Source organism: Vicugna pacos, chromosome 18, assembly GCF_048564905.1.
Source record: "Vicugna pacos chromosome 18, VicPac4, whole genome shotgun sequence".
Classification (NCBI taxonomy): domain Eukaryota; kingdom Metazoa; phylum Chordata; class Mammalia; order Artiodactyla; family Camelidae; genus Vicugna; species Vicugna pacos.
The window spans coordinates 39,956,850-39,984,711 of NC_133004.1; the positions used below are offsets into that span (position 1 = coordinate 39,956,850).

Sequence of the window (27,862 nt, forward strand, 5' to 3'; positions counted from 1 at the left end):
ACCTGGTTCTGAGTAGTGGGCTGAGCTCCACTGGTGGGCTGTCATTGACCAGGGAGGGTCGTGGGGTGTGGAGCCCTGGACAGGACAATAGTGCTGATTCCCAGGGAGGAGGAAGTGAGGAGGACTCTGTGATGTATAAGGAGGAACTGGTGGGAGAAGTAGAAGTGGCTGGGGCAGGGAAGTGCAGCGCAGGGGTGGGGGGTGGGGTGGGGCATAGTGGGCCAAGAGTAGCTCTGTTACGGGGATAGGAACGAGGGTCAGGGGAGAGGGGTCCAGCTTGTCCCCAGTGGGAGGAGGCTCTGAGGTCTTAGAGGAAGTCCTGAAGGGGCAGATGATGAGGGGCACTGAAGGCACAAACCCTAGAATATTCAGGGCTAAAACTCAGATACCGCACAGGGGACTCTGGCCTGGTAGACTGCAGGGTGGGAGCTGTGTGTGGAGCCAGCCCTGTGGGCTGCCTGGCCAGTGGGATAACGCCAAGCATCACAAGCTGAGAGGATGTCCTCCGTCTGGGTGGGAGAGGACCCACACCAGTGGGCTGGGCTGGTGGCCAGGCAGCCTGCAAGCTGTGGCTCAGGGGTGTCCCCAGGCAAGGCTGGCAACTCAGGAGACTTGGTGGGCATGGGCTCTGCAGTGCTTGGCAGGCTGGGCCCAAGGGAAAGGGACAGAATGCATGGCTCCAGGGCACCCAGAAAGGGAAGCAGGGATTCCCCAGAAGCTGATGTCACACATCCAGCTGCAGCCTGACAAGTAGTTTTTTAAAAAGTAATGGATTTCTCTTTTTGATTGAGTTGCTTGTCTGCTCAAGAGAACTCAGACTCTGTGGACTTGGGTTTTGGCAAAGCTCTGGACCCACTCAGGGAGTTCCTGGGGATGGGAAAAGGGGGAGAGGCCTCCTATGTGTTGGGGGGGCCATGCCCCACATCAGCACAGCAGCTGTGAGGTCCAGCCACGGCTCCAGGGGGTGTTGCTGTGGGCACCCCCTCCCAGCCTTCTGTACCCCAGAGTCACAGAGCCAGGGCACCAGTGTGGCTACAACAATGTGTTTATTCAAAATGTGCAAAGCTGAACACGCAAGTGCAAACCTAACTTAAGAAGATCTGCCCGTGGCCTCAGGGTGGCCATGCTAGGATGGCCCACAGCCAGTTCTGCTTGGCTGAGAAGGACCTGGGCCCCTCAGACCAGTCCTTGGTCTGAAGAGCCTAGGGCATGGGGCTCACTGGAGATTCCTTCTCTTCTAGAAGCCAGAATATCTTGCTAAAGAAGAAAGCAAAAATCATAGTGGGTCTAAGGGTCTGGGGAGGGGTAACAGAAGCTATCCTGCCCTCTGGGCTCCCTCTCTTCTTGGGGTGGAGTGGGGTGGTGGCAGGGGCTGGACTCAAAGCCTGCTGGCCTTCCACCTCTTGGGGGAATGGTGATGGATCCTAGGGGAGCCCAAGGGATCCCAGATTCTGCCACAGAGAGGCCCAGGGGGTCCCAACTGGATTAACCACAGCCAGAATCAGTGGGAACTCAGTGTCATGGTTGGGAGGTCTTTGCCACCTGGGCTAGGAGTCAGGCTTCAGGTGGGACCCAGGCTGGGTCATCAGCCTGAGATGGGCCTGAGGGGGTCCCTTTGGCTCAGTCTGGCTTGGCCTTGGAGATTTTTGGACCTCAGGGGCCTGATGTGGCTGAGACCATCTTTTAAGGGGGCCTAAGAGGACCTGGGGACCTCTGGCACTTTGGGGTGGAGGGCAAGGGCAGTCTCTACGTGGGGGATGCTCTAGGGAAGCCTAAGTCATTAGAAGCAGCTGAACAAGCAGGGGTGGGGAATGCAGCCATCACTGTCTTATGAGGGAAGACCCAGGACGTCACTGCCACAAGTCACCGGCTGCCGCCCCATTGTCATTCTCGTGGAACTTGTGCAGGTGATCAGCGAACCTGTGGGCCACAGAAACCTTTGCTGAGGCTGAGTGTGAGAAGGAGAGAGATGGGGGTTGGGGTGGGCATGGAGATCTCCAGGGGGTGCACACCCTGTGCTGGCATGGGGGCTACGGGGTGGACCAGATGGGGGCTGTGATAGAAGGCTGGGGGGCGGGGAACATAAAAACGCAGTGGTACTCGGGGCTTAGGGTGGGGCCGTGGTGGAGCCCAGGTGGGTCCTTACTTCTTGGCGCAGAAGGTGGCACAGTCCCTCTCCATGCTCTCGCTCCATGCCAGCTTGTAGAGCACCTGCCCCAAGGGAGACACAGTGAGCTGCCTGTGCGGCCTCACGGCTACTTCTGCAGTCCACCTACGGCCCCTGGGCTTGGCTCCCTGGCATGTGAAGTTTCTCGTGGCCCAGGCCCTACAGCAGGTGGGCCTTAGAGATGCTCTTGTCCCCACCAGTTTCACAGATGGTCAGACAGGCCTGAGAACTGAGCTGCCATCCCTAATGTTGCTGGGAGTACCACTGGCAGGACTGGGACCTGCTGGGCCCTGGGGTCAGATTTGGAGCCCAGGCTAGCCATAGAGGGGCCATCTTGACTGTGGCCTCACTGGAGGTGGATCCCTGAGGCTGGAGCCTTCCATAGGCACGCTCTACCCCCGCCTCTTTCCCTGACTTGCGGCCAGGCAGGTGTCACTAGGCAGGCCCCTGCACGTGCTGTGCCCACTAACTGGGATGCCCCTCTGCACCTGAGGAGATTTGACTCAAGATGTCCCTTCTCTGTGCAGCCCACCTGGCCGTCCCTTAGTAGAATCAGTTAGGCTGTTTTCCCGCCTACCTCAGCCTCCCCCAGGGACCCTTCCCTCCAGGACTGGGCCCTGGATGGAGTCAGCCAGGCCTCTACCACAGAGTGGGTGGCTTGCTGTCCCAGCCAGAGGGCCTGTTGGGTGGGCTTGTCATCACCAGGGTGGGATGAGGCCCCTGATGGGGAAAGAAGTGGCCAAGAGCAGACTCTGTGCCTGGAGGATAGGCCAGCAGAGTCCCTGCCGCCCCTGGAGGTGGGGGGAGCATGGTGACTGCATCTCTGGCCGCTCCTGGACACTCACCAGGAAGACCAGGCAGTGCAGGAAGAGCGTGTAGAAGAAGCCGATGGTGCGCGCCATCTTGTTGGAGAGAACCAGCCGCCCCTGGGGAGCAAGCAAGGCGTAAGTAGGGATGGGGCAGGCCTCACCCACCCCTGGCAGGGCTGCCTCCTGCCCCAGGGCAGCAAAGGGCAGGAAGGGTCAGCGGTGGGGCTTCTGCTCCACTGTATAGGCTGGGAACTTAGGCCACAGGAATGCTGTGGAATGGCGCCCCCCCCCCCGTGGCACAATTCCAGAACCTACCATGGATAATGCTGCCAGAGGAGCTGTCCTGGAGGGGCAGGGACCCTGTTTCGGGTCACACAGCCACTCTTGACAGGGCCTGTGAGGGGGTCAGTGGGGTCCCTGGGGCTTCCCAGACTGGCCTGGAGGGCAGGTGACGAGGTGCCCAGAGTCAAAGGCTTAGGCCTGTCCCAGGTGGGCACAGGCGAGGAGACTTACCATGCTGAGTGTGGCCTTGTCCCAGGGGCTCAGGCTCAGGTACTTCCGTTGTCGCTCCTGAAAGGGGAGGAGTGATGAGGAGAGGACCCCAAAGGGCCCCGAAGCCCCAGCTCACTGCAGAGAGGGACCCTGCCCTGCTGTCCCTGCAGAAACTTGGGGACTGCCAGGGGCCTCCCTGGTGCCCAGTCCCACTCAGGGTGACATCATAGGCTCCCCTGTGTGAGCAGGGCCAGTGACAGGAGCTGCTGCCCCCTCTGCGGTGGCCCATTCTGCCCACAGGGAGGTCTGCAGGGTGGGGCTTCTGCAGTCTGAGAGGTAGGGGAGGGGGTTACAAGTCCCCCAAGCCCCCCACCCGCTGCCTGACACTGGGAGCCCCTTGCTTGCCTGCCTTCCCTCCACAGTGTGCACCTGGGGTGTGTTCGCACCCTCACACAGCCGTCAGCAGGTGTTCCCGGCGCTCTGTGCCCGCCCGGTGGGACCCAGGCTTCCCTGGTACCAAATGCACATGGAGGATGTTGCCCCGGTGATCTGGTGTGTCAGGGTGCAAAGTCAGGGGTGCAGGGTGAGACTGGGTCTGAGTGACTGGACCGGGGCTGGTGGATGGGGGCTGGAGAAAGGCTGAGGCCGGCTGTGTGGGTGGGTGGCCCGGGCTGCCCAGAGGAGACCTGGCCCACGTACCCGCTTGCTGAAGGAGGAGAAGGGGTCCAGACGCTCCTCGTACTGGGTGGAGTACCGCAGCTCCGTGTCATCACTGCCGCTGCCCTGTGGGGAAGAGAGGAGCACAGACCAAGTCAAGGGGCCCAACAGGAAGGCCAGGGCCGAGGGACTGCAGGCCAACAGCATCACAGGGAGCCTCAGAGTCCTCATCAGCCCAGCGGAGGCCACCAGTGTGTAGCACTAGTTTGCACAGAGTCTGGGCGCCCTCTGGTGGCCTGAGAACAGCTCCAACCAGTGGTTTGGGGGCCAGGGGCTGAGAGTCGCGTCCCAGGGAGACCCCCAGCACACATTGCTCCCCACCCTCCTCTGTCTCCCCACAGTCTCAGAAGGGTTTTCTTGCACCAGGTGGTCCCCTGTGAGGCCTAGGGGCTAAGAGAAGCCGGGGAGGGTCCTCCGGGCCCACAACAGAGTGGTTTCTGTTCCATTCTCTTGATTGGTTTTTGGAATGTTGGACCAGATTCAGGTGTTTGTTTTTGTTTTTTTAACATTTTTTATTGATTTATAATCATTTTACCGTTGTGTCAAATTCCAGTGTAGAGCACAATTTTTCAGTTATACATGAACATATATATATTCATTGTCACATTTTTTTCTCTGTGAGCTACCATAAGATCTTGTATATATTTCCCTGTGCTATACAGTATAATCTTGTTTATCTATTCTACAATTTTGAAATCCTGGTCTACCCCTTCCCACCCCTGCCCCCTTTTTTATTGAGTTATAGTCATTTTACAATGTTGTGGTTTTTGTTTTTAATATAAATTTAAAACATATGGAATCCCTAGGCCTGTCCTGAATGCTCAACATCCCTGAGGTTAAATTCCCAGATCCTGGGGTCAGCTAGTAGGTCCCAGAGGGGTCACCTGGGCCTGCGGGCCTGGGGCCTGGGGCCTGAGAGCCCTGCCTCCTGCTGAACATCATCGCCTCCTGGCTGGTTCTTTTTTTTTTTTTTTCCTTTCTGGCTGGTTCTGCTGAATGAACTACCATAAGGGCACCACTGTGGGCGGCCCTTCCCAGCCGAGGGAGGGCAGCTGGCAGGCATGAGGGGATCGAATGGCCTCTGTGGGCCCCAGGCCCAGGGCTGCCCGGCAGCTCCCTGCCCCCGCCCCGCCCACCTTGGAAGGCCCAGACTACCTCTCTCCCTTGCCCGGTACACCTGGGGCTGAACTTGGGGAAGGCGCTCACCCGGCCAGGGTAGCTCTGCAGGAACTTGATCTTCTCAAAGAGTTTGATGTTGTCAGCGCGCAGGCTGTCCAGCTCACTCTGCAGGGCCTGGATGGTGTGCTGGGCCAGACGGTTCTCCTGGGGGAAGGTAGGGGTGGGTGGGCAGATGGGCAGGGCCAGCCGAGGGAGGGGTCAGGGGAGAGGCCTCCTCTGTGCTGGCACAGGACCTGCTCCATCTACCTGGAGCCCCTCTTGGCCTGGGCCGTCCCCTGGACCTGTTAGCCTCAGCTCAAAGCTGCCTGCTTTTGGGAGACCCCGCACCAGGCAGAAGTCACAGTTCTTGGGTCAGATTTCTTCCTGTTTTGTTTGTTTATGGTATTATCAGCTTAAAAATTAATACTGAGATATAATTCATATAACATACACATCACCACTTTAAAGTGTACAATTCAGTTTTTCTTTTTAGTATATTCGCAGTGTTATACAAGCACCCTCACTATCTCTGTCGCCCCAATGAGAAGCTCCACACCAGCCAGCAGCCGCTCCCCCGACTCCTCCCCCAACCCCGGAACCACCGATCTGCTTTCTGTCTCTATGGATTTGCCTTTTCTGGACATTTCCTATAGATGAAACCATGTGATTTTAATGTTTGCCAATCCAGGGGCAAAGTGAAATGTGATCTCATTTTTCAGCTTATTAAAACACTCAAATAGATGTTTTCTTCATACTGCTAAAAATTCAGAAGGATGAAAAAAGTACATGGTAGTGCGGCAGTTCCTCAAAAAATTAAAAGTAAAATTACCATACAATCCAGCAAGTCCACTTCTGGGTGTCTACCCCAAAGAACTGAAAGCAGGACTTGAAGAGAGATTTGCACGCCCATGTTCACAACAGCAATATTCACAAGAGCCGAAAGGTGGAAGGAACCCAAATGTCCATGGACAGATGAAAGGATAAACAAAAGGCGGTGCATCCACACAGTGGAATATTATTGAGCTTTAAAAAGGAAGGAAATTCTGACACCTGCGACAACATGGATGAAACCAGAGAACATAATGCTAAGTGAAATAAGCTAGTCACAGAAAAGACAAATATTCTATGATTCCACCTATATGAGACGCCTAGTCACATTCATAGAGACAGGGTAGTATGGTGGTTACGGGGGTAGGGGAAGGAGGAGTGAGTGTCTAATCAGCACAGTGTTGCAGTTTGGGAAGATGAAAACATTCTAGAAAAGGGTGGTGATGATGGTTGCATAACAGTGTAAATGTACTTAATGCCACTTTACTGTACACTTAAAAATGGTTAATTAAGATGGTAAATTTTAAGTTATGTGTCCCTTATCACAACTTAAAACAAGTACATGGTAAAGAGTCTAGACTTCTAAAGCAAAAAAAAAAAAAAATTATAAATACTCCCCCCACACTTTCAAAAATCTAATTTGAAAGGCTGCTTTTAAGGGCTGCCTAGCCATCCACAGTGTGCTTGTCCCTAGTCCCCAGAGGGCATGTGGGTGTCACCTGTTCACTGCCTGTGCAGGCAGCCATGAAGGGAACAGCCCTGACGGTCCTTCATTGGAAACCTCTTGCTCCAGAGCCCAGATCACAGACAGTCCCGCTGGATCTGGCCTGCCCTTGTCGCCGGGCAGTACTGGGCCTGGCCTGCAGTGGGCGCTTGGTGAAGGTCTGCCTCCTGGAGACCTCAGCTTGGAAACCCCATGGGGGGAGCCCTCTCTCCCTGATCCTCTCTCTTGTCTCCTGTTGCCCTCTGTTCCGGGGACCACAGCCATCTGCTGGTGCTGCAGTCACCATCCATATGTCAACAGTGCCCACGAGAAGGTGCTGCGTGTGGAAGACCTACATGTAGCTGGACTGGTCACCTCTGCAGACCAGACCGCCCCTCCCTCCAGGCGGGTCACCAGCTGGGTGCTTAGCAGCCAGCAGGCTCTCTTGGACCCCACAGAGCTCCTAGCCATCTCTAGACTGTTCATCTTCTTAGAGTTCAAAGACCCTCCTCCCTGGGACCTGCCTCTGCTTCCCCATCCCCCCACCTGACTGAGATATGTCTTCCTGGGCGATGGTGACCACCTCTGATCATCTTTCCCGGCTAGGCTTCTGTCTGAATTGGCTGCCCGAGCGAACTTCTTACCCTCCATCCTGGCAGTGTTGGTCCCCTACCTAAATCCTTCGGTGGCACCCCAGCTTGGCAGCAGGACCCTCACCTGGTGACTCTGTTTTGTCCCTGCAGCCCTAGAATGACCTGCATGCCCTTCTGGCTCCTCGGCCTCCCTTTTCTGCTCACTTCTCTCCTTTCTCTTGAGAGTCTGATTCTTCTTTCAAAGCCCAGCATGGCATGACCTCCTCTAGGAAGCCCTCCCTGAGTGCACAGGACAAATCTGATCCCACTGAGGTTTACAGTCTGTGACACATCCTTCTGCCCCAAGCCTGTGTGTCCTCCACTGTGTCCTCAGGTCCAAGGAGTGCAGGGGAGGGAAGGACATGACTCACAGCCTCCAGCTCCTGATTCCGGGCCCGGAAGCGCTCCCTCTGGCTGGAGATGATGGACAGCAGCGAGTCTACCTGGCCCTCGGGGAGGGTGCCACTGGCTGGTGCTGAGGGTCCTAGGTGGAGGGGACAGTAGCTTGGGTAGTGGGAGGCACAGCCCAGCAGTGGGCCCACAGGTCACCAGCTCTGAAGGAGCTCTGGCCAAGCGTCATGGGGTAGAAGCCACAGGGTGTCTGAGCACAAGGTGCTGAAAGGTTGGGGAAGTGGGGGAACCAGGGGATCAGGGAGCAGGGCATGAGAACAGGGACCTTTGGACGGTAGGCCCCAAAGCCCCTGACCCTTACTCTACACTTGCATCTGAGACTTTTACAGTTGTCAGGCTAAGCCCCTACTTCCTTCAGAAGCAAAGGGACACTGAGGGCACTGGGTACCATCCCCCCTGCCACTGCCACCATGCCCTGGCCCAGCCACCCTGCGTTTTGACCTCAGCCCCCGAGGAGGCTACCTCCCCTCTAGTTCTGTGGCTGCATAATCTCAGGGCTGAGGCCTCTCGAAGGAGCTGACCAACGCCCCCCCAGCCTTCGACAGGCCACTGGCCCGGCCAAGGGGCCGCAGTCCCTAGGTGGGGGTGTCAGACTGAAGCCTAGAAGGGCAAGTGGGTTTCTCCTGCGTTGCTGGCTTGGGGGCCTGACTTCTCAGGGGGAGGGGAGCGTTCCTCGGGGCTCGGGCTGCACCGCCCCATCTCCCTTCCCCCTCCCGCCCTGTCCATTACTGCCTGGGCCTTCCTCACCATAGAACAGGGCAGTGGCCTCCTTGATGGGCTCAGGGATCTTCTCCAGGCCGAGCTCGGCTGCGCCCTGCAGGTGAGAGGAAGAGGTCAGGGAGGCGCCTCCACACATGGCATTGAGCACAGCCTTCCGGGGTGCCAAACAAATAAGGAGGGCCGAGAGAGGATGCTTTGCATGGGCCACCAAAGAGAATGCTAGGCCCCAAGTTTGCCCCTAAGCCAGAGCTCAGTAGCGGGGCTCGTACCTGGCCATTCGGCCCTGAAGGGCGTCACAGGCTGGGCGATCCCGGCCCTGCCAGCCAGCCTGCCAGGTGGCCCAGGTCAGCCCAGTTTCTCTCCCTGAGCTCCATTTCTTCATCTATAAGATGAGATGGGTGACGTGATGACCTTCCAGGGCCCTTAAGGCTCCAGCCTTCCCTGTTCTTGGGGCCTCGGGTCCTTCAGCTGTGAGATGAGGGGATAATCCTGGCCTTGTTTCTGCCCAGAGCTCCCAGGGCAGAGGTCCAAGGGTGCTCTGGGCCAGCTGGAGGAGGCCTGCCTTCTGCCCTGTGGGCTGGCATCCCCAACAGGGCTTTGTGGTAAAGTGAGAGGACCAAACCTAGAGGTGGTAGGTGACAGCCCCTGTGGGCTTGGGGTGGGGCAGGCGGACACCAGCTGCCTGAGGAACGGGCTGGTTTATCGGGGAAGCTGGGGTTTTGTTAGGCTGAGAGAGCCCTGGGCAGGCAGTGAGGGAGCAGAGTGGAGGGGGTGGGCTCACCTCGGCATCCGGCCGCTGGATGGACTGGATGGTGCTGAGGTCCTGCTCCAGGCGGGCGATCAGGTCCCTCTGCTCAGCGGCTGTGGCCATGGCCTCGGTGACATGGACCTGCAGCTCCGCACAGCGCCCTGTGCCAAAGAAAGATGTGGCCATCAGAGGGAGCCTGGTGGGACCCATGGTGCTTCCTGTCCCCCCAGCCCCGTGCCTCCCAACCCACAGCTAGTGCCACTGCCCTGGGACCAGCACTAGACCAGCCAGCAGGGTTGGGGCGCTCCTGGCCTAAGAGCTCACTCTGCTCGTAGAATTCTCTGGGTAGGGGAAGGCGGCCAGGTCAGAGATTTAGGAGAAACGGGTCTGCACTGGCTCTGCCATGACCAGCTCGGGGAGCCTGGCCGGCGCCTCTCCCTCTCCAGACCTCACTGCCTCTGTAAAGCAGGGCAAGGAAGTTGACCCTCAAGTTTCTTCCAGGGCTAATGCCCTGGGATAATGACCAGATGCAGGCTTGGGGGTAGGAATGGGGAGAAAGGGAAGGGAGGTGCAGTGGGAGGTCGGGTTGGGGGCGGGCAGGCCTCCCTTAGACCCAGCAGGGGCCGGGGGAGTGAGGGGGTCCCACCTCTGGAGCTGACACCAGACCTGCTCAGCCCCTCCCCACCAATGGGCACAGTATTAGGGATGAGGTGCCCTCCCACCTCTGGTGGATTCCCCTGACCCACAGCCCCATCCCTCTCCCCCATCCCAGCACCAGGTGCCATCTTCACAACCAAGCAAATCCAAAACAATTCTGTGCAGAGACATTCTGGCCCTCTTGGAGGGTGGGAGACATTGAAGAGTTCTCCCAGCACAGGCCCCGTGGGTGCCCTCAGCCACTGGCAGGGAGGACGGCAGTGGCCTGGGAGGTGGGCAGGCACGAGTTTGAGGTCCGGCCCTACTTCTCGTTGGCTGTGACTCTGGGCAGAGACTTGCCCTGTCTGGGCCTTATTTATAAGATGGTGACAATATATTTAGCTCAGAGAGGGTGGCCAAAGCCTGAGGCCTGAGGCCTACAGTGCTGTCCTTCGGGGGGTAGACTCTGTGGCCACCAGGGGGCACTGTGGCCTCAGAAATGCCCAAAGGCCTCAGGCTGTGGGCAGTGCCTGGAGAGTGGCCCCGCTGCCTCCTCGGCAGACTCTCCGCTCATTGCGAGGCCTGCTGACCAGCCAGCCTCGCCCCTCCTGTTCCACCTCCTGGTGCCTGTTGCACAGCAAGCTCTTTACACATCTCACAACAGTCAAGTCAGTCAGATAAGATGATTTCCATTTGACAGATGAAGACCTGAGGCTTCCCAGCCGGGGACCAAACCCACTCCTGGCTGTCCACTCCTGGCTACAACCAAGGTCCCCCCACACCAGGGTCTCTGAATGGATTTCTTCCTTCAGAGACCACCGAGCGCTCTCTGTACCTGGCAGGTAGTGGTGTCAGTGGAAGTGAGGGGTCCGAGGTGGGGCTGGGGAAAGAGGCTGGGCCTGAGGGCAGGGCCAGGACATGGAGGGAGGGTAGGGGTGGCAGGGCTGGGGTCTTGCCTTCAGCCTGCAGGCCCTGGGTGGCCTACAGGAGCTTTAAGCAGATCCCAGAGGGAGAGGCCCAGAGACACTGGAAATGCCACCACCCGCTGGCCTGTGCGAGGGTCCCCCTGCCTGCCGCGCACACACTTAGGAGGGAGGGGAATGGAGTCAGAGTGAGGTGTGGACAGGGCATCGTTATCAGAGGTGAAGGGCCTGGACCAAGGTCAGGGACAGATACAGTTCTGAGCACTGGGTGGCCACAGGGACAGCCACAAACAGGAACACATCCAAAAATGGTGCTGGTGGACAGACCCCTGGACAGACAGAGGGTGTTGAGCCAGAGATGGCTCAGGTGAGCAGTCTCCCACCCCAGGGACAGAAGGGACAGGGCAGGGGTTGGGGAGCCTGTGGGGAGGAGGCCTACTGCCCAGTCCCTGGAGGTGTGCGTGTCGCACGATACCGAGGGGACCCAAGCCCGGCACGGCGGCTGGAGAAAATGCCAGTGAGATGATTCCTTGGCCAGCTCCCTGGGGGGAGGAGCGACTTGCAGCTCCAGGAGCCGTCCGTGGGCATGGCGGGGGGAGCGAGCACCAGCCCGGGTTTCCTGTGCATTTGTGCCATGTGTGCTTCTGTCTGGGTGGGCACGCAGGTCCTCACCCGTGCACACAGGTGACACTCTGACAGTAAACCTTCCATCCTAGGCTGCCCCGGCCGGCTGGTGTCAGGCCACTCTGTTAAGCTGGGCTGGAGGGCCTGTTGCAGCCCCTGCTGCAAATGCTTCCAGACACTGGGGGTGCCATTGAGGAGACCTCTGGGGGTGCAAGTCTGAGTGCTGGGTCTGGCTGCTCCTGGAGGGCTGGCTGGCGGGCACTCATTAGGTGTGGGGGTGGCTGCCCGTGTGGCACAGGGAAGAGGCTGGGCAGCAGAGGTGATGGGGCAAGTCTGAGGGGAGGCTTGGGGCAAGAGCAGGGGCCCTGCCACCCCTCACTTCCTCTGTCTCCTCTGCTGGGGGAGGGAACATGCAGACAGAGATTTGGGGTCTCGTCTCTGGGTGACCACTTGGTGTCAAGGGAGAGTCCTGAACTGGAGTCTGGCAGAACTGGGCTTGAATTCTGGCCCTGAGGCAATGAGGTAGAAGGTACTGGAAAGAGTCGTGACTCCATTGTTGTAGAGGACTCAGGAGGGTGGGTCCATGTCTGGAACTGGCCCCCCAAATTTGGATGGAGTGAGCAGCTGCTTGGTTTATCTCTGTTGAGTGTGAGGTCCTGGTGAAAGAGCCAAGGGGACGTCTGTGGTGGGCAGGTGGACCCACGGGCCTGAGGCTGGAAATGCAGGCCGAGGAGACCTCCAGGTCCAGGGGTGGCTGAGCCCCCAGCAGTGGACATGGATGCCCAGAGAGTGTTGATGTAAGCATGACCAAAACTTCTGGGGATGCTGACATTTTCAGGGGTGTCACAGGAAAGACCTGAAGAAGAGGTAGCAGGAAGCGGTGGCGGGATGGGCCGGTGGATCAGGAGGAAGTGTGTGAAGGCACCAAGTTGAATAGGGACCATCAATGAGTAGGGAGGGGTCCCTGATGTCTCAAGAAAGGCTGAGTGAGGTGGGAGCTGGAGGGTATGGTCAAGGTAGTGGTGGAACAGGGAGCAGCAGGGGTGCAGGGCGGGACCTGGGGACAAGCCCACTCTGGACAGATGCCAGATGGGGCGGAGCGATGGGGTGGGTTCTGCTCAAGAGAGGGCATCTTCAGGAGTGCGCTGCAGGGCGGAGTATCTGCAGCCTGGGGAAAGCCCTGCAGAGGAAGAGGCTGCGTCTTGGGGTTGGGGGTGTCAGAGGGATGAGTGCCTCGCCTCTGAAAGGTAACCTGTCAGGCAGGCCCAAGAAAGTCCCTCTCTCCTTATGCAGGTTTAATGAATGTGGGAAGGCTTTCTAGGGGGTGCATTCCACAGAGGGAAGAAAGAAATCAAAGCAGTATCAAGGCCAAGACTTAAGGAAACTGGGCTATGGCTTGAGGTCGAGACCTGATTTCTCACTGCGCATTGATCAAATGCAGAAACTTATCCCAACTGGAGTCGGGTGGCAAGGTCTGGGGGTGTCATGCTCATGGCTCTCCAGAAGGTGAGGGACCCCTATTAAATCAGCCACCTACAGGCCAGCGGCTCGCTGTACACTGTCCCTCTTCTTGGAGGGCTCTGAGGGGAGTCGGACGCCAGCACGTCCACCCTCTCCCCACCTCTGTGCCTGTGCGTCCCCACAGGTGGCCAGGGACGAGTGCCACGCGCTCCTGATGCCTGCGGACGCCAGCCCCTCACTCCCACACAAGGGCGTCCCCAGCTCGCCGCCACCATCTCCTGCAGCTCGTGCTTCTTCCCACAAGGAGGCAAGCACGTTATCCGCCCATCTGAAACGCGCATGTGCGCACACAGCCCCCCAGCCTCTTGACCCCACAGCTCCCTTCAGAAAAACTCCCCGGAGGAGTTGTCTGGTCTCAAGTGTTCACTTCCTTAAATTCTTCCCATCAGACTTGGATGCCAGCTGCCCTTGCTAAGGTGGCTGATGACCTCGCACCTTGCTAGGTCCACATTTCTCAGCCCTCATCTTATTGACCCATCAGCACCTGTTTCCAGTCACCCTCCTGGGCCTCCTGCCCTCTGGCCTGGCTGCTCCTTCTCAGTTTCCTTTGCTGGTTCTCCTCCTCTCTAAGCTCTGAACGCTGCTGCACCTAGGGTGCCACCCCTGCACGCCTTTCTCTCCCCTGTCTCTGGCTGTGGCCACCTCCACCTCGAGTGTCATTTATAAGCTGATGACCCTCCAGTGCATGTGCATCTCCAGTCTGCTCCTCTCCCTGGGCCCGTGCTCCACTTGGCTGTCTAACTGGCATCTCAAACTTAACGGGTCCAAATTGATGCCTGACACCAAACCCCCCACCATCCCTCTAACCTGCTTTGCCCCAGCAGGAGCCCCCATCAGGCGGCCCTGGGAGGTGGTGTCCGCAGGACTGAGAGGAGTAGAGACAAGGCCAGTCTTCAGTGTCTCAGACCAAACAAGCGGCCATCCTTGCTCTTCTCCGTCACTCCTTACATCTAATCTGTTGCAAGTCCTATTTTTGGCTTTCCCTTCCAGACAGATCCAGAATCCAATCAGTTTCACCACTGCTGCCACCTGGTCTGAGTCACAACCTCTCATCTTGACTGTGGCAACAGCCTCCTCCCTGTTCTCCCTTCTTCCACTCTCACCCCTAAAATCTGGTCACGAAGCAGCAGCCAGAGAGAGCCTTTTAAATGGTAAGATCAGACCACCCTCTGTTCAAGCCCTCCAATGGCCCCTGCATCTCTCAGAGTAACAATAGCCAGGCCCCACCTGCCACGCCTCTCCCTTGCCTCTCCGACCTCATTGCCTCCCACTCCTCCCCTTGGTCACTTTGCTCCAGATGTAATGGTTTCCAGGCGCATTTGTACCACAGGAACTTTGGACTTGATATTCCCTCTGCCTGGAACATTCTTCCCAGGTCAGTGCTCAGATGCCCCCTTCAAACCAATTACAGGACGGCGCCTGTGCTGTGGTTCTGCACCCTGTTCTGTCTCCCCTCTGGGCTGTTAGCGACTCAAGGCTGCCGGACATCTGGCCTGGAGCACGTCCCTGGCCCAGGGCAGTTCTCAGCGACTATCTGCTGAATGAATTGGTGATGATGCTCCAAGAGGGATGTGGCCTTGGCTTGGCCTGTGCCAGCCCTTCACCCTAGATCTCAGCACAGTGACATTCAAGGCCAGGTCATTATTGGGGGCTGTCCTATGCATTTTAGGATGCTTATCAGCACCTCTGGCCTCTACCCTCTAGATGCCAGTAGTACCTCCCTGCTCAGTTGCGACAGCCCCAAATGTCCCCGGGGCAAAGTCACCCACCCCAGTTGAGAACCATGGGAGGTGTCTGGGTTTGGCTGAAAGGAGGCAGGGATCAGCTCTGACAGATGCTAACTGAGACAGGTCTCTAAGAGGCAACGGACTCCGTGGAAGGCACAGCCCCCTCTCCACGGGATTGGGGAGCAGGGGATCTTGCCTTCCTATCTGTGGCTGAGTCCAAGGTGGCAGCCCCAGCTACCCAAGGAACCAGGCACTTGAGTTTTCAGCAGGGGGCGGAAGGGAGAGCTGCCAAGAGTGGAGGACTCTGCTGCCCATCCTGGTGCCAACTGGTATATCACGGGTGTCACTGGTGGTGACCTGGCTAACCTGTGGGAGTGCCTGGTCCTGTGCAGGGGCCCCTCCTGCTCTAGCACAAGGTGGAAATAGCTGGGACTGGAGGGAGCTGCTCCAGCAACCAGATTCATGAAACACAGTCAGTAGACAGCACTGATGTTCTGTGGGCCCGAGGTGGCTCAGGCGCCGAGCCGCGCAGTCTTCGGGTGTTACCTATCACTTAGCCCCCCCAGCAGCCCTGCGAGTTCAGCGTTATTACATCCCCTTTACAGAGACGGAAGCGGAAGCTCGGAGAAGTGAAATTCACTCATTCATTCACAAGAGATTTCCTGAGCATCGACTAAGACTTGCCCAAGGTCAGCAGCTGGAAGAGAAGATGCTGGGCCACCTGCCCACCGAGGAGGGGCCCCTGCAAAGTGAGGGGGTCCTCAAACCTCAGTCCTTGGAGCCCCTACCTCCACCCTGAACGGAGCAGCTCTGCTGTTACTGGTCTACAGACTATTTTGCTTGAAGAGAAAAAAAAAAAAAGGCTATTCCTCTTGACATTCTGAGAGCCCGAGCTACTTAGAAGAGGCAGAAACTTGGAACTGCCGGCCGCAGCCTGGGCATGGCTGTGTCTCTCATTCCCATCCACACAGTTCACCCCCTCCTGGGTGGGTCAGACCCCGATCGAGGGCCAGCTGTCCAGGGGCCCCACCAGCATCACAACAGTTCTCCTCAGCCCTCTGGTTCTCACCATCCTGGCTCCTCACACGTAGGCCTGCAAACTGTGTGCCCCCAAAGCCAACAACTAGGGCCACGGAGGAAGTAGTAATATACCCCAAGGCAGCCACTTGGAAGCCCTTTGAAACACAAGCAGACAGGGTCGCTGAGGACGACTCACACACTCTATGATCACATCACCACGGCGCCTTACCCCGTATACCTGCAGTTCCTTAGTGCATCAAATAAGGCGCCTGATTTTGCTCAGGCCCACTTAACTAGAGAGAAAGGAGAAAGGCCACACACAGGGAGGCTGAACACTGTGCCCGCGTGGGAACAGCACCCAACTGCAGTCAGAGCATGAAATCTTGCTCTCTTTTCTGCCTCTGGAGCTGGCCGTTTACAAAAACAGAGTCAGCCCTGCAAAACCACGTGGAACTGCAGTTTGGCTTAGTTAAATCTCACTGCAAAAACACTGAGACTTTCTGGGTAAAAAGACTTTGTATTAAGTGCTTTTTTCTTTTGCATTTTATATTTTAATTTAAAAGAGCTTTAAAAAGTGAAGGTCTACCTAAATTAGCAATCAGAAAAGTAGCAGCATGTTAGCAGAGTAAGATTTAAGTTTTCTAATACGAAAATGGCAGAACCTTACTGCTTCTATGCCGATTTCTCCCATGGTGCTGGGGCTGGGGCAGCTCCAGATACATCCACATCCCTGAGTGAGGGATGAGGCGGGGGCTGCCGGGAGCACCGAGCACCAGCGGCAGGCTCTTCCTGCTTTGGGGTCTCCTACTGGAGGGAGGATAGAGTCCCGTTTAGCTCACGCTTCTGTATCACGTGTGGGAGCGTCACATTCTGAAACCTACAAATCAACACACAACGAACTGATATACCCCTCCCCACCCACTGGTCATACATCGGTGAGAGTGGCAGGTCTTTTCCAACCCTAGATCTCAAGATGAGAGACATCCTCAGTCACCAGCATGTGGAGCACCTAGCAGCCAACTCTGCAAGGCTCTCCCACCTCCAGCCCCGAGCGCTGGCTGAAGAGGCCCTTTCTCAGGAGCCCCGATCCTTCCAGAAACCCGTAAGACAGTTTCCTCCTTTCTCTTCCCACTCACTTGCCCACGTTAACAGGTGCCCTGAGCTTGTCCCTCTTCACATCAGGAGTCAGGGACAAAGCCAGAGTCCCCACAGAGCAGGCTGAGGCCAGGCCACTGGCCAGGTGTGGGCTGCTACCATCAGCCCAGGGCCACACCCCGCAAGGTTAGCCCCCATTCCTGGTCCTCACGAGCCCAAAAGACACGCGATGGTGCCCCTATTTCACAGACAAGGAAGCAGATGCCAGGAGGGTCAACACTCCAAAAGTACCCGAACGGTATAGGTGATTAACAGCAAGCAGGGATGCTGGCCCTTACAGAGCATGGACCGCGTGCTCAGATCCCCACGCATCATCCCCCCCAGCCCAGGTTTCTGCCAACACCTGCCGACGCCACACACCAGAGGAAGCACAGGAAGGGGCAGGGGTAGCAATTCTTTAGATGCCCTTGGACCCAGGATGAAAGTGTTTGCTGCTCCTCCTCAGGCCAGAGCCCTTTAAATAAAAACAACCCACACGTTCTTGTGTTTGTATAAAAGATATTTACTTCAATTATCACACCTAGGGTGCTAGTGAATAATAATAATACATGGTGTGAGTTTCATACAGTGATATTGCTTCTCCATATCATATAGGGACCGTTGTACAGTGCTGAGAACAAACATCGTATGGCTAACCAAAGACAGAAGGGACAACGCCAAGGGGCCGACGGGTGCCTCCCCCACCCCCATGCCAGGCGGATCAACTTTTGACTCATCATGTCGAAAACAAATAGCAAGAAATAAAATGTTACCAGAGATGGGTCACAGCAACACAACAGAGGCTTCTCAAAGCTATTTGTACAAAAATGACGCCTTTTTTTGTCTTTTTTCTTTTTTGGTCAATTGGGTCATTGTGAGGATTAAAAAAAAAAAGAAGAGTCGGTGATTGTGAGTATTAACAAACGAGCTCTAAAAACATCTAAGACTTAGTGCGTTACAGAAAATATAAAATACTGCTAAAATGTAAGACACCACAATACACGGGGTGGGGGGAAGCTGAGCTTATTAGGAGTCGTCTGGAAGAGGCCCGCCGCCTGGCCGGCCGTCCTGTGCTGTGTTAGTTAGTAGTCTGGGCAGGAGCGTGGCCACCCGCAATCAGGGCAAGTAGTTATTGCACAATCGCAAAGAGCTAGGTCTTACTCAGTGGAAAGGGACGTGGAAAAAACTGCCTTCTCTTTTCCTCTTTTTCCTACTTTTATTTGCTGACAAACTATCCTCCAATGCTTTGAGAATGTTGAACGAATCCTCAAGTCTCCAAAATGCACAGCATTTTCTGAGAGGGGTCTCAGATGGTGTGGGACGTGAGATGCCCGTTTTCTCAAGGGGAGAGGCGGAAAACAGTCCGAGAGAGAGGGGGGGGGGGAGAGAGAGAGAGAGAGAGAGAGAGAGAGAGAGAGAGAGAGAGAGAGAGAGAGAGAGAAAGAAATGCATAGACTACTTGGAGGGACGAGAAAACCTGTTGCGGGGGGAGGGGGACGAGGGGGACGAGGGGGACGAGGGCTGTTATTTCATCAGAGGGCTTTCTTTCCAAGAGACGAGAACGGAATCAGGACCCTGAACAGTGTCAGCGGGAAAAGTCATGGCACAGAAGCGAGTCCGGGGAGGGGTGGGGGGGCGCCCTTTGGGAGCCCCACCTTGGGGCAGCGGGGGGCCCGACCTCAGCCTGCGGGGGCTTCCCTCTCGCTTGGGGGCGGGGCCAGCCCCACCTCACCCTCACGCCTCATGAGCAAGCAGCTGGGGGTCTTGCTGGCTGTGTCTAACCTCCGTCCACGCTTAACCACACTTAACCACACGAAGGGGGAAGGGGCTCCCCCTCCCCCCGCCTCCCTGGCGTGGGCCCTGAAGCCACAGCCGGACTAAGAAACACAGATGCTCCGCAAGATGGTTTTGACCAACTCTGTATGCAAGGGAAACAGCAACGACATCAGCGACACAAGCCAACGAACCCACGTGGGCCGCGAGGGCCTTGCCAGAAACCACGCTCTCGCCCGGAAGGCAGTCTCCGCCCGGCCGCCGCTCCCGCTCTGACCCGGGCTCCGAAACGTCATGAACCCAGAAGTCTTACCAGAGGCTCTAGGAGGCTTTGGGGGAACTGAACTTTGCTTTTCCTAAGTCTCCTCTGCAGCTCCTCGCCCGAGCGTCCTTCAGCCCGGCGCTTCCCTACACCGGTGAATTTCTGTTCATCAGCTCTCTCACTGTAAAAAGTTAGACGTGTGGAGCCCACCAGGTTTGGAGTGGCTACTCCGGAGGCAGACGTCTGATTCTGCCAGAGGAGCCCCCTCGGCGCCCCCATCACATCCCCAGACCCTTCGGTTCTTTGGGGGCGGGGCCGGGCAGGGGGCAGCAGACGGTAACCACTGGAGTGACAGCAAAAAGCACTTATAACAACAACAACAACACAAAACAACAATACACTCCTGATAAGTCCTTAAATGATTAACCTAATAATAAATAGAAGAGGGCAGAAAATAATTTTTTTTTTCCTCAAGGAAACATCCTTTTATAATTATCCTCACGCACGCTGGCGGGTCAGTAGCAGTCAATCCATCTCAACAAGAAAAGGTTAAGTGCTGGAAGGGATGGCTGTGGTCTCACACTCGGGAGGGTTCTCAGCTGTGGGGTCACAGGACCCTCCCACAACCTCGCCACCCTGCCGTCGGTTCTGGTGGGCGCCCGCGGCCCCTGCACGCCTAGGGCGGGAGGCAGGCTGAGATGGGGAGGTGGTGCTGGGGGGGTCCTGTTTTCCCTTCAGTTCATGAACAGACAGAACTACAGTGAACAAACTCGTCCTACTCCTCCTCCACAACCTGAATCGTCCTGGTCTAAAGCTTACTTTGAGTTCATTTGGTGTGCAATACATTATCTCTCAAAAATGAAGAAAAATGATTTCTATTGCACAGAGCTTTTACACATAGTCATCTATTTAAGTGCTTTCTGTTTAAAGCAAACTACAAAAAAAAAAAAGAAAGAAAGAAAGAAAAAAGAAAGGAAAACGAAAAAGGAGAAAAATAGGAACCATAAAACAAAAGCAGCCCCGTGCCACTTCAACGCATCTTGCTGACTGGTGTCTGGTTTCACCAACGGAAGTCCCAATGCTTCCGTACACACTGTGCTTCTGATTATTTTCCATAGAGATGTAGCCGTGACATTGGGATATAAGGCACCTTTCCTTTCTGATCACAGAAAGCTTGATACATAGCATATAGCATATTTTGTGGTAGATAAAGCCTAAACACTACAGAAATTACAGTAACAGACTCTACTTCTTAATATTATTGGATAAACAAAAATGATCCATGAAAAGCAACTCAAAGGTATTTTAAATGTTTAGTAACGGGGGTGGGGGAAGTGCACATTTATGCCTAGCCTAATGTCTTTCTCTCACTAGCCTTTTTAAAAAAAAATGTTTTTTAAGGTTCTTTGCCTACAATGCCCAACTTTTAAAGTTAGCATTTTGGAGGAGACTAGGCGCTTTGGAAATGTCTTGTTAAAGCTAAATGTCACTTCATCCAAAAATGAAAATGGGGAGGATGCCACAGACAGTGTGGACAGTCTCTTTGGAGGGGAGGTGGTGGCGGAAGGGCAGGAGTGAGGCCTGGGCAGGTGCGGGCAGCTCCTGCAATTAGGATGGACTGTGGGGTGGGGGGTGGCGGTGTAAGTCGCCTTTCCTTCTTCTTCCCTGACCAGGGGTGAGGCTCACAGGAGGCTGGGGCCGCTGGGGGAGGGAAGACCCTGGGGGGAGGGCTCATTTTGTGCTCAGTTCCCTGCTCCCCTGGCCCTCTCCTCTGCCGCCTCCATCTGCCCCCAGTGCTCTGGCCTGTTTCCAGCACGTCCCTAAGGGTCGCATGGGCTGGATCTATTTGGAACTTTAATTGGCAACTTGCTTTTTTTTTCCTTTTTTTCCTGGTAGTCCGCATCTACCAAAAGGCAGAAACGGATGGGAAGGGGTATCATTTTGCCAAAGTGGACCAGTCTCTTAGCAAGCAGGTGTGCTGGCCAGACTGCCATCCAGTGCACTGGGAGATGGACATACATCCTATTGGAGTTTCAGGCCACCATCTCGCCACTTAGGGCAGGAGCTCTGCCTCAGGGGTCACAAAGGCTCCCTGATCGCCATGAAGGTCCGAACAAAATCTCAGCAGCACTGGGGGGATTTCTAAATATGAGCTCTTCCCGATAAGCACTTGCAAATTCTTTCCATCAGAACATCTTGGCCGCCAGAGCGGGTGGATCCACATTCCACCAGCAGCCCTGGGAGCTGGTTTTCTTCAGCACGGGGCAGAAACTGGCATATTCTTTTAGGATGAAAGGGTCACGTGACTGAAGAACTGCGTGTGAACTGCAGAATGCCACGTCCTCTCTGGTCCTTGAGATGCTTCCCAAGATCATCTCATGGAAGGGGCTGAAGTGACAACCTCCCAGCGCCAGGGACAACAAAGACAGAGTTCCCCAATGGCAGGTAGGAGTCCTGAGGAAGTGTCCTCATGTGGCCATTTAGGGGCAGGCCAGGGCCAGGGAAATGGCTGTGACGGATCTCAACAGCTGAGCAGGAACTGGCAGAGAGCAGAGGCCAGCCAAAGGCAAGGCCCTCTGAGGCCCAAGACCGCCCCTGCCTGCAAAGGAAACAGCTGTCAGAGCTTCAGGAACAGGTGGAAGCCAAGAGAAAAATCCCTGTGCCTCACAGAGCACAGCTGTCTGTCCACGTTATGCTCACAAGAGGGGAGCCGCCTGCCCAGTAGGCCAACAGACACTCACAGATGCCACGCTTCTAGATTTTTCTCTGCCCCGATCCCCCCTGCCTCACGGTTCTGAGGGGTGAGGGGTGAGGAGTGACATCAAGTGGGAGCATGGTTAGTGAGGTAGTCGGGGACAAATGAGGAGTGTGACAAGAGAGGACAGTCAGGAAGGGAGCCAAACCTCCAGTTTGATGGGGCACGGCTAACAGCCCACCACGCTGGCCACACACGCCGGAACCTCGCCCTGCCTCGTCTCCCCCACATGGCTGGCTTACTGGCCTCCGTAAGTAGTGGCTTGGCCCTTCCGACTCTCGTTTTTAAAGGCCCTGTAGAGAGGTGCCTGCTATAGTGCGTTCAAGGTGAAGGCTGTTGTTCCCCAGCTCAAGATCTGAGTCACCATGTGTCACTTTGTGCTAATCCCAGAAGGACGTGCATTATTCTTTCCCTGGCTCCTCTGTTATTTTCAGGGAGGCCTGTTTTGCTAAAAATCAGAGGAATGAAAAAACATTGCATAGAAAGTCAACAGAGTTCATTGATCACCCCTGCATGAAAAGACATGAGTTTGGGGGAACAAAGAAATCTCATCCAACTTAGCTGGGAAGGCACCTGTCTGCAGACTGAGCTGTCTGGTGACTCATGGCTCAACCTCTCAGGGTGCGACTGCCGGGTGATCTTAGGGTAGTTACTGACGACAGAGCTTGCGAACAACCTGCCCTCTGCCTGGTTTGCTCACAGCTGCAGGGCTGATGCAGCCCAGGGCAAGGAGGCATTTGGGTGTTTCCTTCTTCTTGGAGCTGGTGGCTGGGCCTGGGTGTGGGGGTGGCTGGGGAGAGTCTCTCACAGCCAGAGGGAGCAGAGAGGAACACCTGACCTGAAGCTCCGTAGCATGCTGGGTCTGGCCCACCAACTAGCAGACCTGGCTTTTAAACGGGGAGAAAACAAAGATGCTCAGAGGAAGATGAGCAGGGAAGCATTTGTGCTTTGGAAGTTCAGGGAAAACTGTCCCAGGGAGGCTGTGAACTGTTACCTCTTGCCTCCATCACCTTCCCAGACACAGTGGCCACAGCTTGAGAGTAGTGATGAGTCAAGATCCTGGCATCTCCTGGAGATTCCTCCCAAGTCTCTGGACCATAAGCCACCTCGTGTTGTGATGTTCTTTGGGCAGGTGGGCTCTGAGCAAAACCGAGTGGAGCCAAGTGGCTGGAGTAACCCTTTCTAAAGAGCGGTCTGGTAGGCAGAAATCACAGACATCCTGACTGATCCAGAAGTTCAAGGGAAGAGGTCATCTGGGAGATAGGCGGCGGGAGCGAGCGAGCGAGCGAGCACGGGACTAGAACAGAACCTCCCCCCCTGCCCCCCTTCCACCTCAGACACCACAAGAGAACGTGGGCAGGAACCAAGGGTCAAGAGGCTGAACGTGAACACTGACTGTATGCTGAGCCTCCACTTAGCCAGTGAAGTCATGGCAAAAACCGTAAGTTATGAACACTGCCTCCAATTAACAAAAAGAAGCCATTTAAAATGGTATAATGGAGCTTGTAATTAAGTGTTAGTGTTTTATACGGAACCGTTTTCCCCAGGGGAGAGGTACAAATCAGCTTTTTAAACTGATGGAGCGTAAAGAGGAAGAGGTCGGCTGCCTGTGGGAGCTGCTGCTTAGAACGCCAGCCAGCGGAAGGTAAACCCCACGGAGAGGACGCTGTTCAAGGCACTTGAATATTGCTTATCAAGATGAAAGATCAACCCTTGGATGCAAACTGAGGGGCGCAAGGAGGAGGGTGGGACACCCCACCTCTACCAACAGGTTTCCGTTATTTAGTGGCAGCTCTGAAAAGTATTACAGACAGTGATAGCTTAACACAAGAGATCACAGGGTTGGGATCGCAATAAAAAAAATAAATAGAGAAAAAATACAAACATGGAATTGCAATCAAAATTTAACCAACTGATTGTATCGAGCACCCAGATGTAAGTCCGGCAAAAAAGATAGAATGGAAATCAGCAAAAACCTAGTTAAAACAACAACAACAACAAAAATGACTAAATTGCCTGGAAGAGCCAAAGTGGCTGTTTTAGACTGTTACTATTTGGCCACTAGGATGGACAGATTTATACTTTTTCGATTTCCTCGGATTTAACACCTTAGTGAATAACAGTCATGCCTTTAAAACGAAAACACCAGCCAGTATTTCCTGTTAATGCCCTGCTTTTCATTCTAATGAGAATCAGCTATTTGGAGATTCATCACATGTGCTGACAGAATTCCTCCTTGAGGTTTTCACGGAGAGGACACCACAGTACTGTCAGGGGCTCTGGTACTCACTGTCCTGAGGGTCACGAACGCAAACTCGTTCTTCTTAATGCACCCCAATTCAGCCAGATGTGAATCCGTTTTCCCCTTAAGCTCCTCCACCTTGACTTCTCTGCTCACTGAACCAGATTCCAAGTTCAGAGATGATATGCAACAATCAAAAGACAAACGGCCTGCCTCCCAGCCTCCTAGAGCCTTCTGAAAACTTCTTATTCATGAAAAGGCATTGTCTTTAGTGTAGTGACTCTTAAATTTGTGAAAACTTGAACTAAGTGCTGCAGTTGCAGGTTAAAAGACTGTAAATGAAATACATAATTTCTAAAACATCATGCAAGAAATGTGGTTTCACATCTTACAGTCGAAGTCCTACAAGTTAATTAATACAAGCACACTGAGGTGTCATAGCGGGAGCATACCTTTAAAATTAGAACTCCCTCCCACCCCCCCAAATCAAAAAAAGGTAATATTAATTAAACTTAAGAAACAATGAATGCACCATTAAAATGTCATCCAAAGATGTTGACCTAAGACAAAGGTTTCAATGATACACGATACGGTCAAAAAGTTTGCAATCAGTAATATACAGTATGACAACTACATCTTGTAAATTATACCCAATACTGCCGGCAGTCTATCCCTCTAAAGAATATTTGCCCCTTTCATCCCTTCCTAACAATCAGATAATAAAATACAGCACCTATAAATAAGCAAAAAAAAATATATATATATACCGAAATCATCTATTGTTAGTTTAAAGATATGGCAATAAAGGAGTCTAAATTAGCAAACTTGTAGAAGCCATAACTGATAAAACAGCTTATTGAAAAAAGGTGGCAGTAATGCACTCTATGTGTGCACAGGTACTTAAGAAAATACACAGACGTATAAAATTGCACACACGCACACATGCACACTCTCATCCACCTCTGTTCTCACGCATATACACATAGGCGACAGGAGGAATCAGAGACAAGTTAGACTTTTGATTTGTACTTAGACTGCCCTAAACTGTGCATAAAAGAACGTTCCAAGAGGCAAAGTGAATGGAGGGCCAATGGTCTGGTCTGGAAGTGAAGAGCATCAACGTTTTGGTGTGAGTTTGGGCCATCTCTACGGGGTTGGGAGCGGAGCCCAGACTGCCACGTTCTCTCTTCTGCAGGGAAGGAAGGAGGCTTCCCACGACGTCAACAGTCATCAGTGCTTGAGGTGGGAAGAGAAAGAGGGAGGGAAGGAGGGGGAGTGGGGGGAGAGAGAGAGAGAGAGCGCGAGAGAGAGCGAGCGCGAGCGCTCGAGCGCGCGCCCTGCCCAGGCCCAGGGAGCGGCGTCCCCTGGTGGGGCTCAGTCCATCAGGCGCCCTGGAGAGTGGTGTGAGGTGTGGTGCCTTCTGTGTCAAGGAAAGACTGCTGCCTACGAGGGGCGGGCCGTCTGGCCCCAGAACTGCCTGTGGCGACCTTCGCGGCCTAACTCTTTCCTCCTTTCTTGAGACGCTCGCACGTGTGCAGACGCACTAACACAGACGTCGACACCATAAATTAAACAAAATGAACGGGTACATGCTACAGTTCTAACTTGTCTCCTACACCTCCGAGATATGAGGTCTGATCAGCGTGCTCTGCGGTTAGAGGTTAAAAAGCAGATTATAAAATACCTAGATTCGGATCTTTTCTTTTTGTCCTGATTTGGCCTAGAATGGAGTGTATTAAACAAACCCTGGTCAGCAAAAGCCCAGAGTCAGTTAAAGCTATGGATCAATGTGCACTAACATGTCAGGATTCTATTCACGTACAAGAAAACACTACGTCAGCTACCACAAAATCAGATATTTTCCTGATGTGACTTTTCTTTTTGTTAAAAAATATGTGGAGTAAATGTGTTTTTATTTTAATTCAAAGTTTCAAAGGAGAAGATTCTTTACTTGAAAATATTTAGGAATCCAAACTAGTGTGTTTAGAGTCGGTTTGACTGTGCAATCTCTTAGTGGCAACTGAACAGCTACAAAAACTTTCTTTTTAAATTTTTCTGAAAAATCCCCCCACCCCTTTTTTCCTGGTTTAAGAAGATAATAGTGTATTATCGCTCTGAAGCCATTAGATGGCAGATAAAAAGCCCCCTTTTAATATGTGGGTTTGATTTTTTTTTTAAAGCCCACACGAAAGAGGAGGGCACAAGGCAAAGCTGTAAGAGTTATTCCAGAACCTGTGGAAATCACTTAGGGCAATAAAAAAAACACTTCAGGGTACAAAAAAGCTCGACTACACATTTCCGTTTTCTTCCTTGAAAACACGACATAGATTGGGCTTAATGCTCCTTTGTTTTCTATATGCACCTTGGCCTATGGCGATTTTGCCCTGTGGCCCGCAGGGCGGTAAGTGCGCAACACGGTCCAGGCCGCGGAGTCGGCGCCCGCCCCTACCCGGCCCGCTTCGGCCCAGCTCGGCCCGACTCGGCCCGGCTCCGCCCAGCTCGGCCAGACTCGGCCCGGCCCGGTCAGGCTCGGCCCCGCTCGGCTCGGCCCAGCCCGGCGGGACGGGCGGGCGGCGCCCCCTCAGAACTCCCATTCGATGGGCTCCTCCCGGCTGGCGGCCTTCTCCAGGCGGTGGATTATGCTGTTCAAGTTCGCGGCCTTCTTCTTCCTCAAGGGGTTGTCTCGCGAGTCCCTGGCGCCCGCCGCCTCCGGGAGGCCGAAGAGGCTCTGCAGCGAGCTGGCCCTGCGGGCGGCCGCCGGCGCGCTGGTGCTTGGCAAAGCGGAACTCCTGTCGGCGCCGTCCCGGGCCCGGCAGGGGCCCTCCCCCGGCGGGGCGGCTGAGGTAGCGGCGTCCTCCCCGGCCGCGGGCGCGGCGGCGGGGTTTGGCACGGGCCCCGGGCCGTCCGCGGGGCCCTCGGGCGGCGGCGGCGGCGGCGGCGGCGGCGGCGGTGCCCGGGGCCGGCCCTCGTCGTCGGCGTCGTCCGGGGCCGGGGTCCCCGAGGGCGGCGGCTGCGCCTTCTCCGCCGGCCGCGGCGCCTCTTCCCGCTCCTCCGGGGCCGCGGCCGCCTCGGCCGGCCCTCCCTGAGACTTGGCGGCGGCCGCGGGGCCGCCCGACTCCTCGGCGTCCGCGGCGCCCGGGCCCTCGGCGGCCTCCACGCCGTCGCAGCTGTCGCCCTCCGAGCTGGGCGCGGCCCGGCCGCTCCGGGCCGACGGCGAGTCGCTGGCCCCGGCCTGGCCCTGGCTCCCGGCCTGAATCTCCTCAATGAACAGTTCTCTGCGGATCCGAGACCTACGAGACACAAGCAGGGACGCACCGTGAGGGGGCCACTTCGCACCCGCGGCCCAGGGCTTCCTGCCTTCTCGGTCCCAACCCCCTCTCCACCGCACTGCCTCTCACCGTCCCACCCAGCCCCCCAGCAGATCCCTAGCCGTGGGCCAAGCAGAGCCCCCGCTGCGTCCCAAAACTTGGTGCCTCTGTGGAACCTGTCCCTTGGCTGGAATGCCAGTCCCCTCTTCCCCACTAGGATGGACCGCCAGGGTTCCTTGTTCAATGGCACATTTCCTCCATCTCCATCCCAAACCACCTCCAACCAGGCTGTGAAAGGCAGGGTCCCATTCTTTGCACACCCCAGGCCTAGCATGGTGCTTGGTGTACAGTGATCAAGACCGACTGAATTAATAAAGGGAAGTGCAGAATGAATGATAACTACTGCTTCCTCATCAGGACTTCGTAAGAGAGAACCATTTATTAGTCAGTGCCCAAAGCGAAATCTTCAGCGTCCAGCTCTGAGCCCCCATGTCAGGGCTGAGGGATTTCACCAAATTATGTGTTTCAACCAACTCCCTCCTCTGAAAGAAG

At 55.3% G+C, this 27,862-nt stretch overlaps 1 protein-coding gene across 11 annotated transcripts in view; it reads right to left on the reverse strand.

Moving 5' to 3' along the window:
- Nucleotides 1-1,027: 1,027 nt before the first annotated feature.
- The window catches only part of CUX1 (cut like homeobox 1), a 352,302-nt gene continuing 325,467 nt past the window's right edge, over nt 1,028-27,862 (reverse strand). For 8 of the 11 annotated variants that reach the window (XM_072943155.1, XM_072943156.1, XM_072943154.1 and 5 more), the window contains one exon: nt 26,287-27,292. In XM_072943155.1, coding sequence (XP_072799256.1) covers nt 26,584-27,292 — 709 coding nt within the window. In that variant the 3' untranslated portion in view covers nt 26,287-26,583. Of the gene's footprint in view, nt 1,921-2,146; nt 2,212-3,012; nt 3,094-3,489; nt 3,547-4,167; nt 4,252-5,391; nt 5,509-7,877; nt 7,991-8,664; nt 8,732-9,418; nt 9,547-26,286; nt 27,293-27,862 lie in introns of those variants that run through there. The other 3 variants (XM_072943159.1, XM_072943158.1, XM_072943157.1) reach the window with 1 other exon arrangement.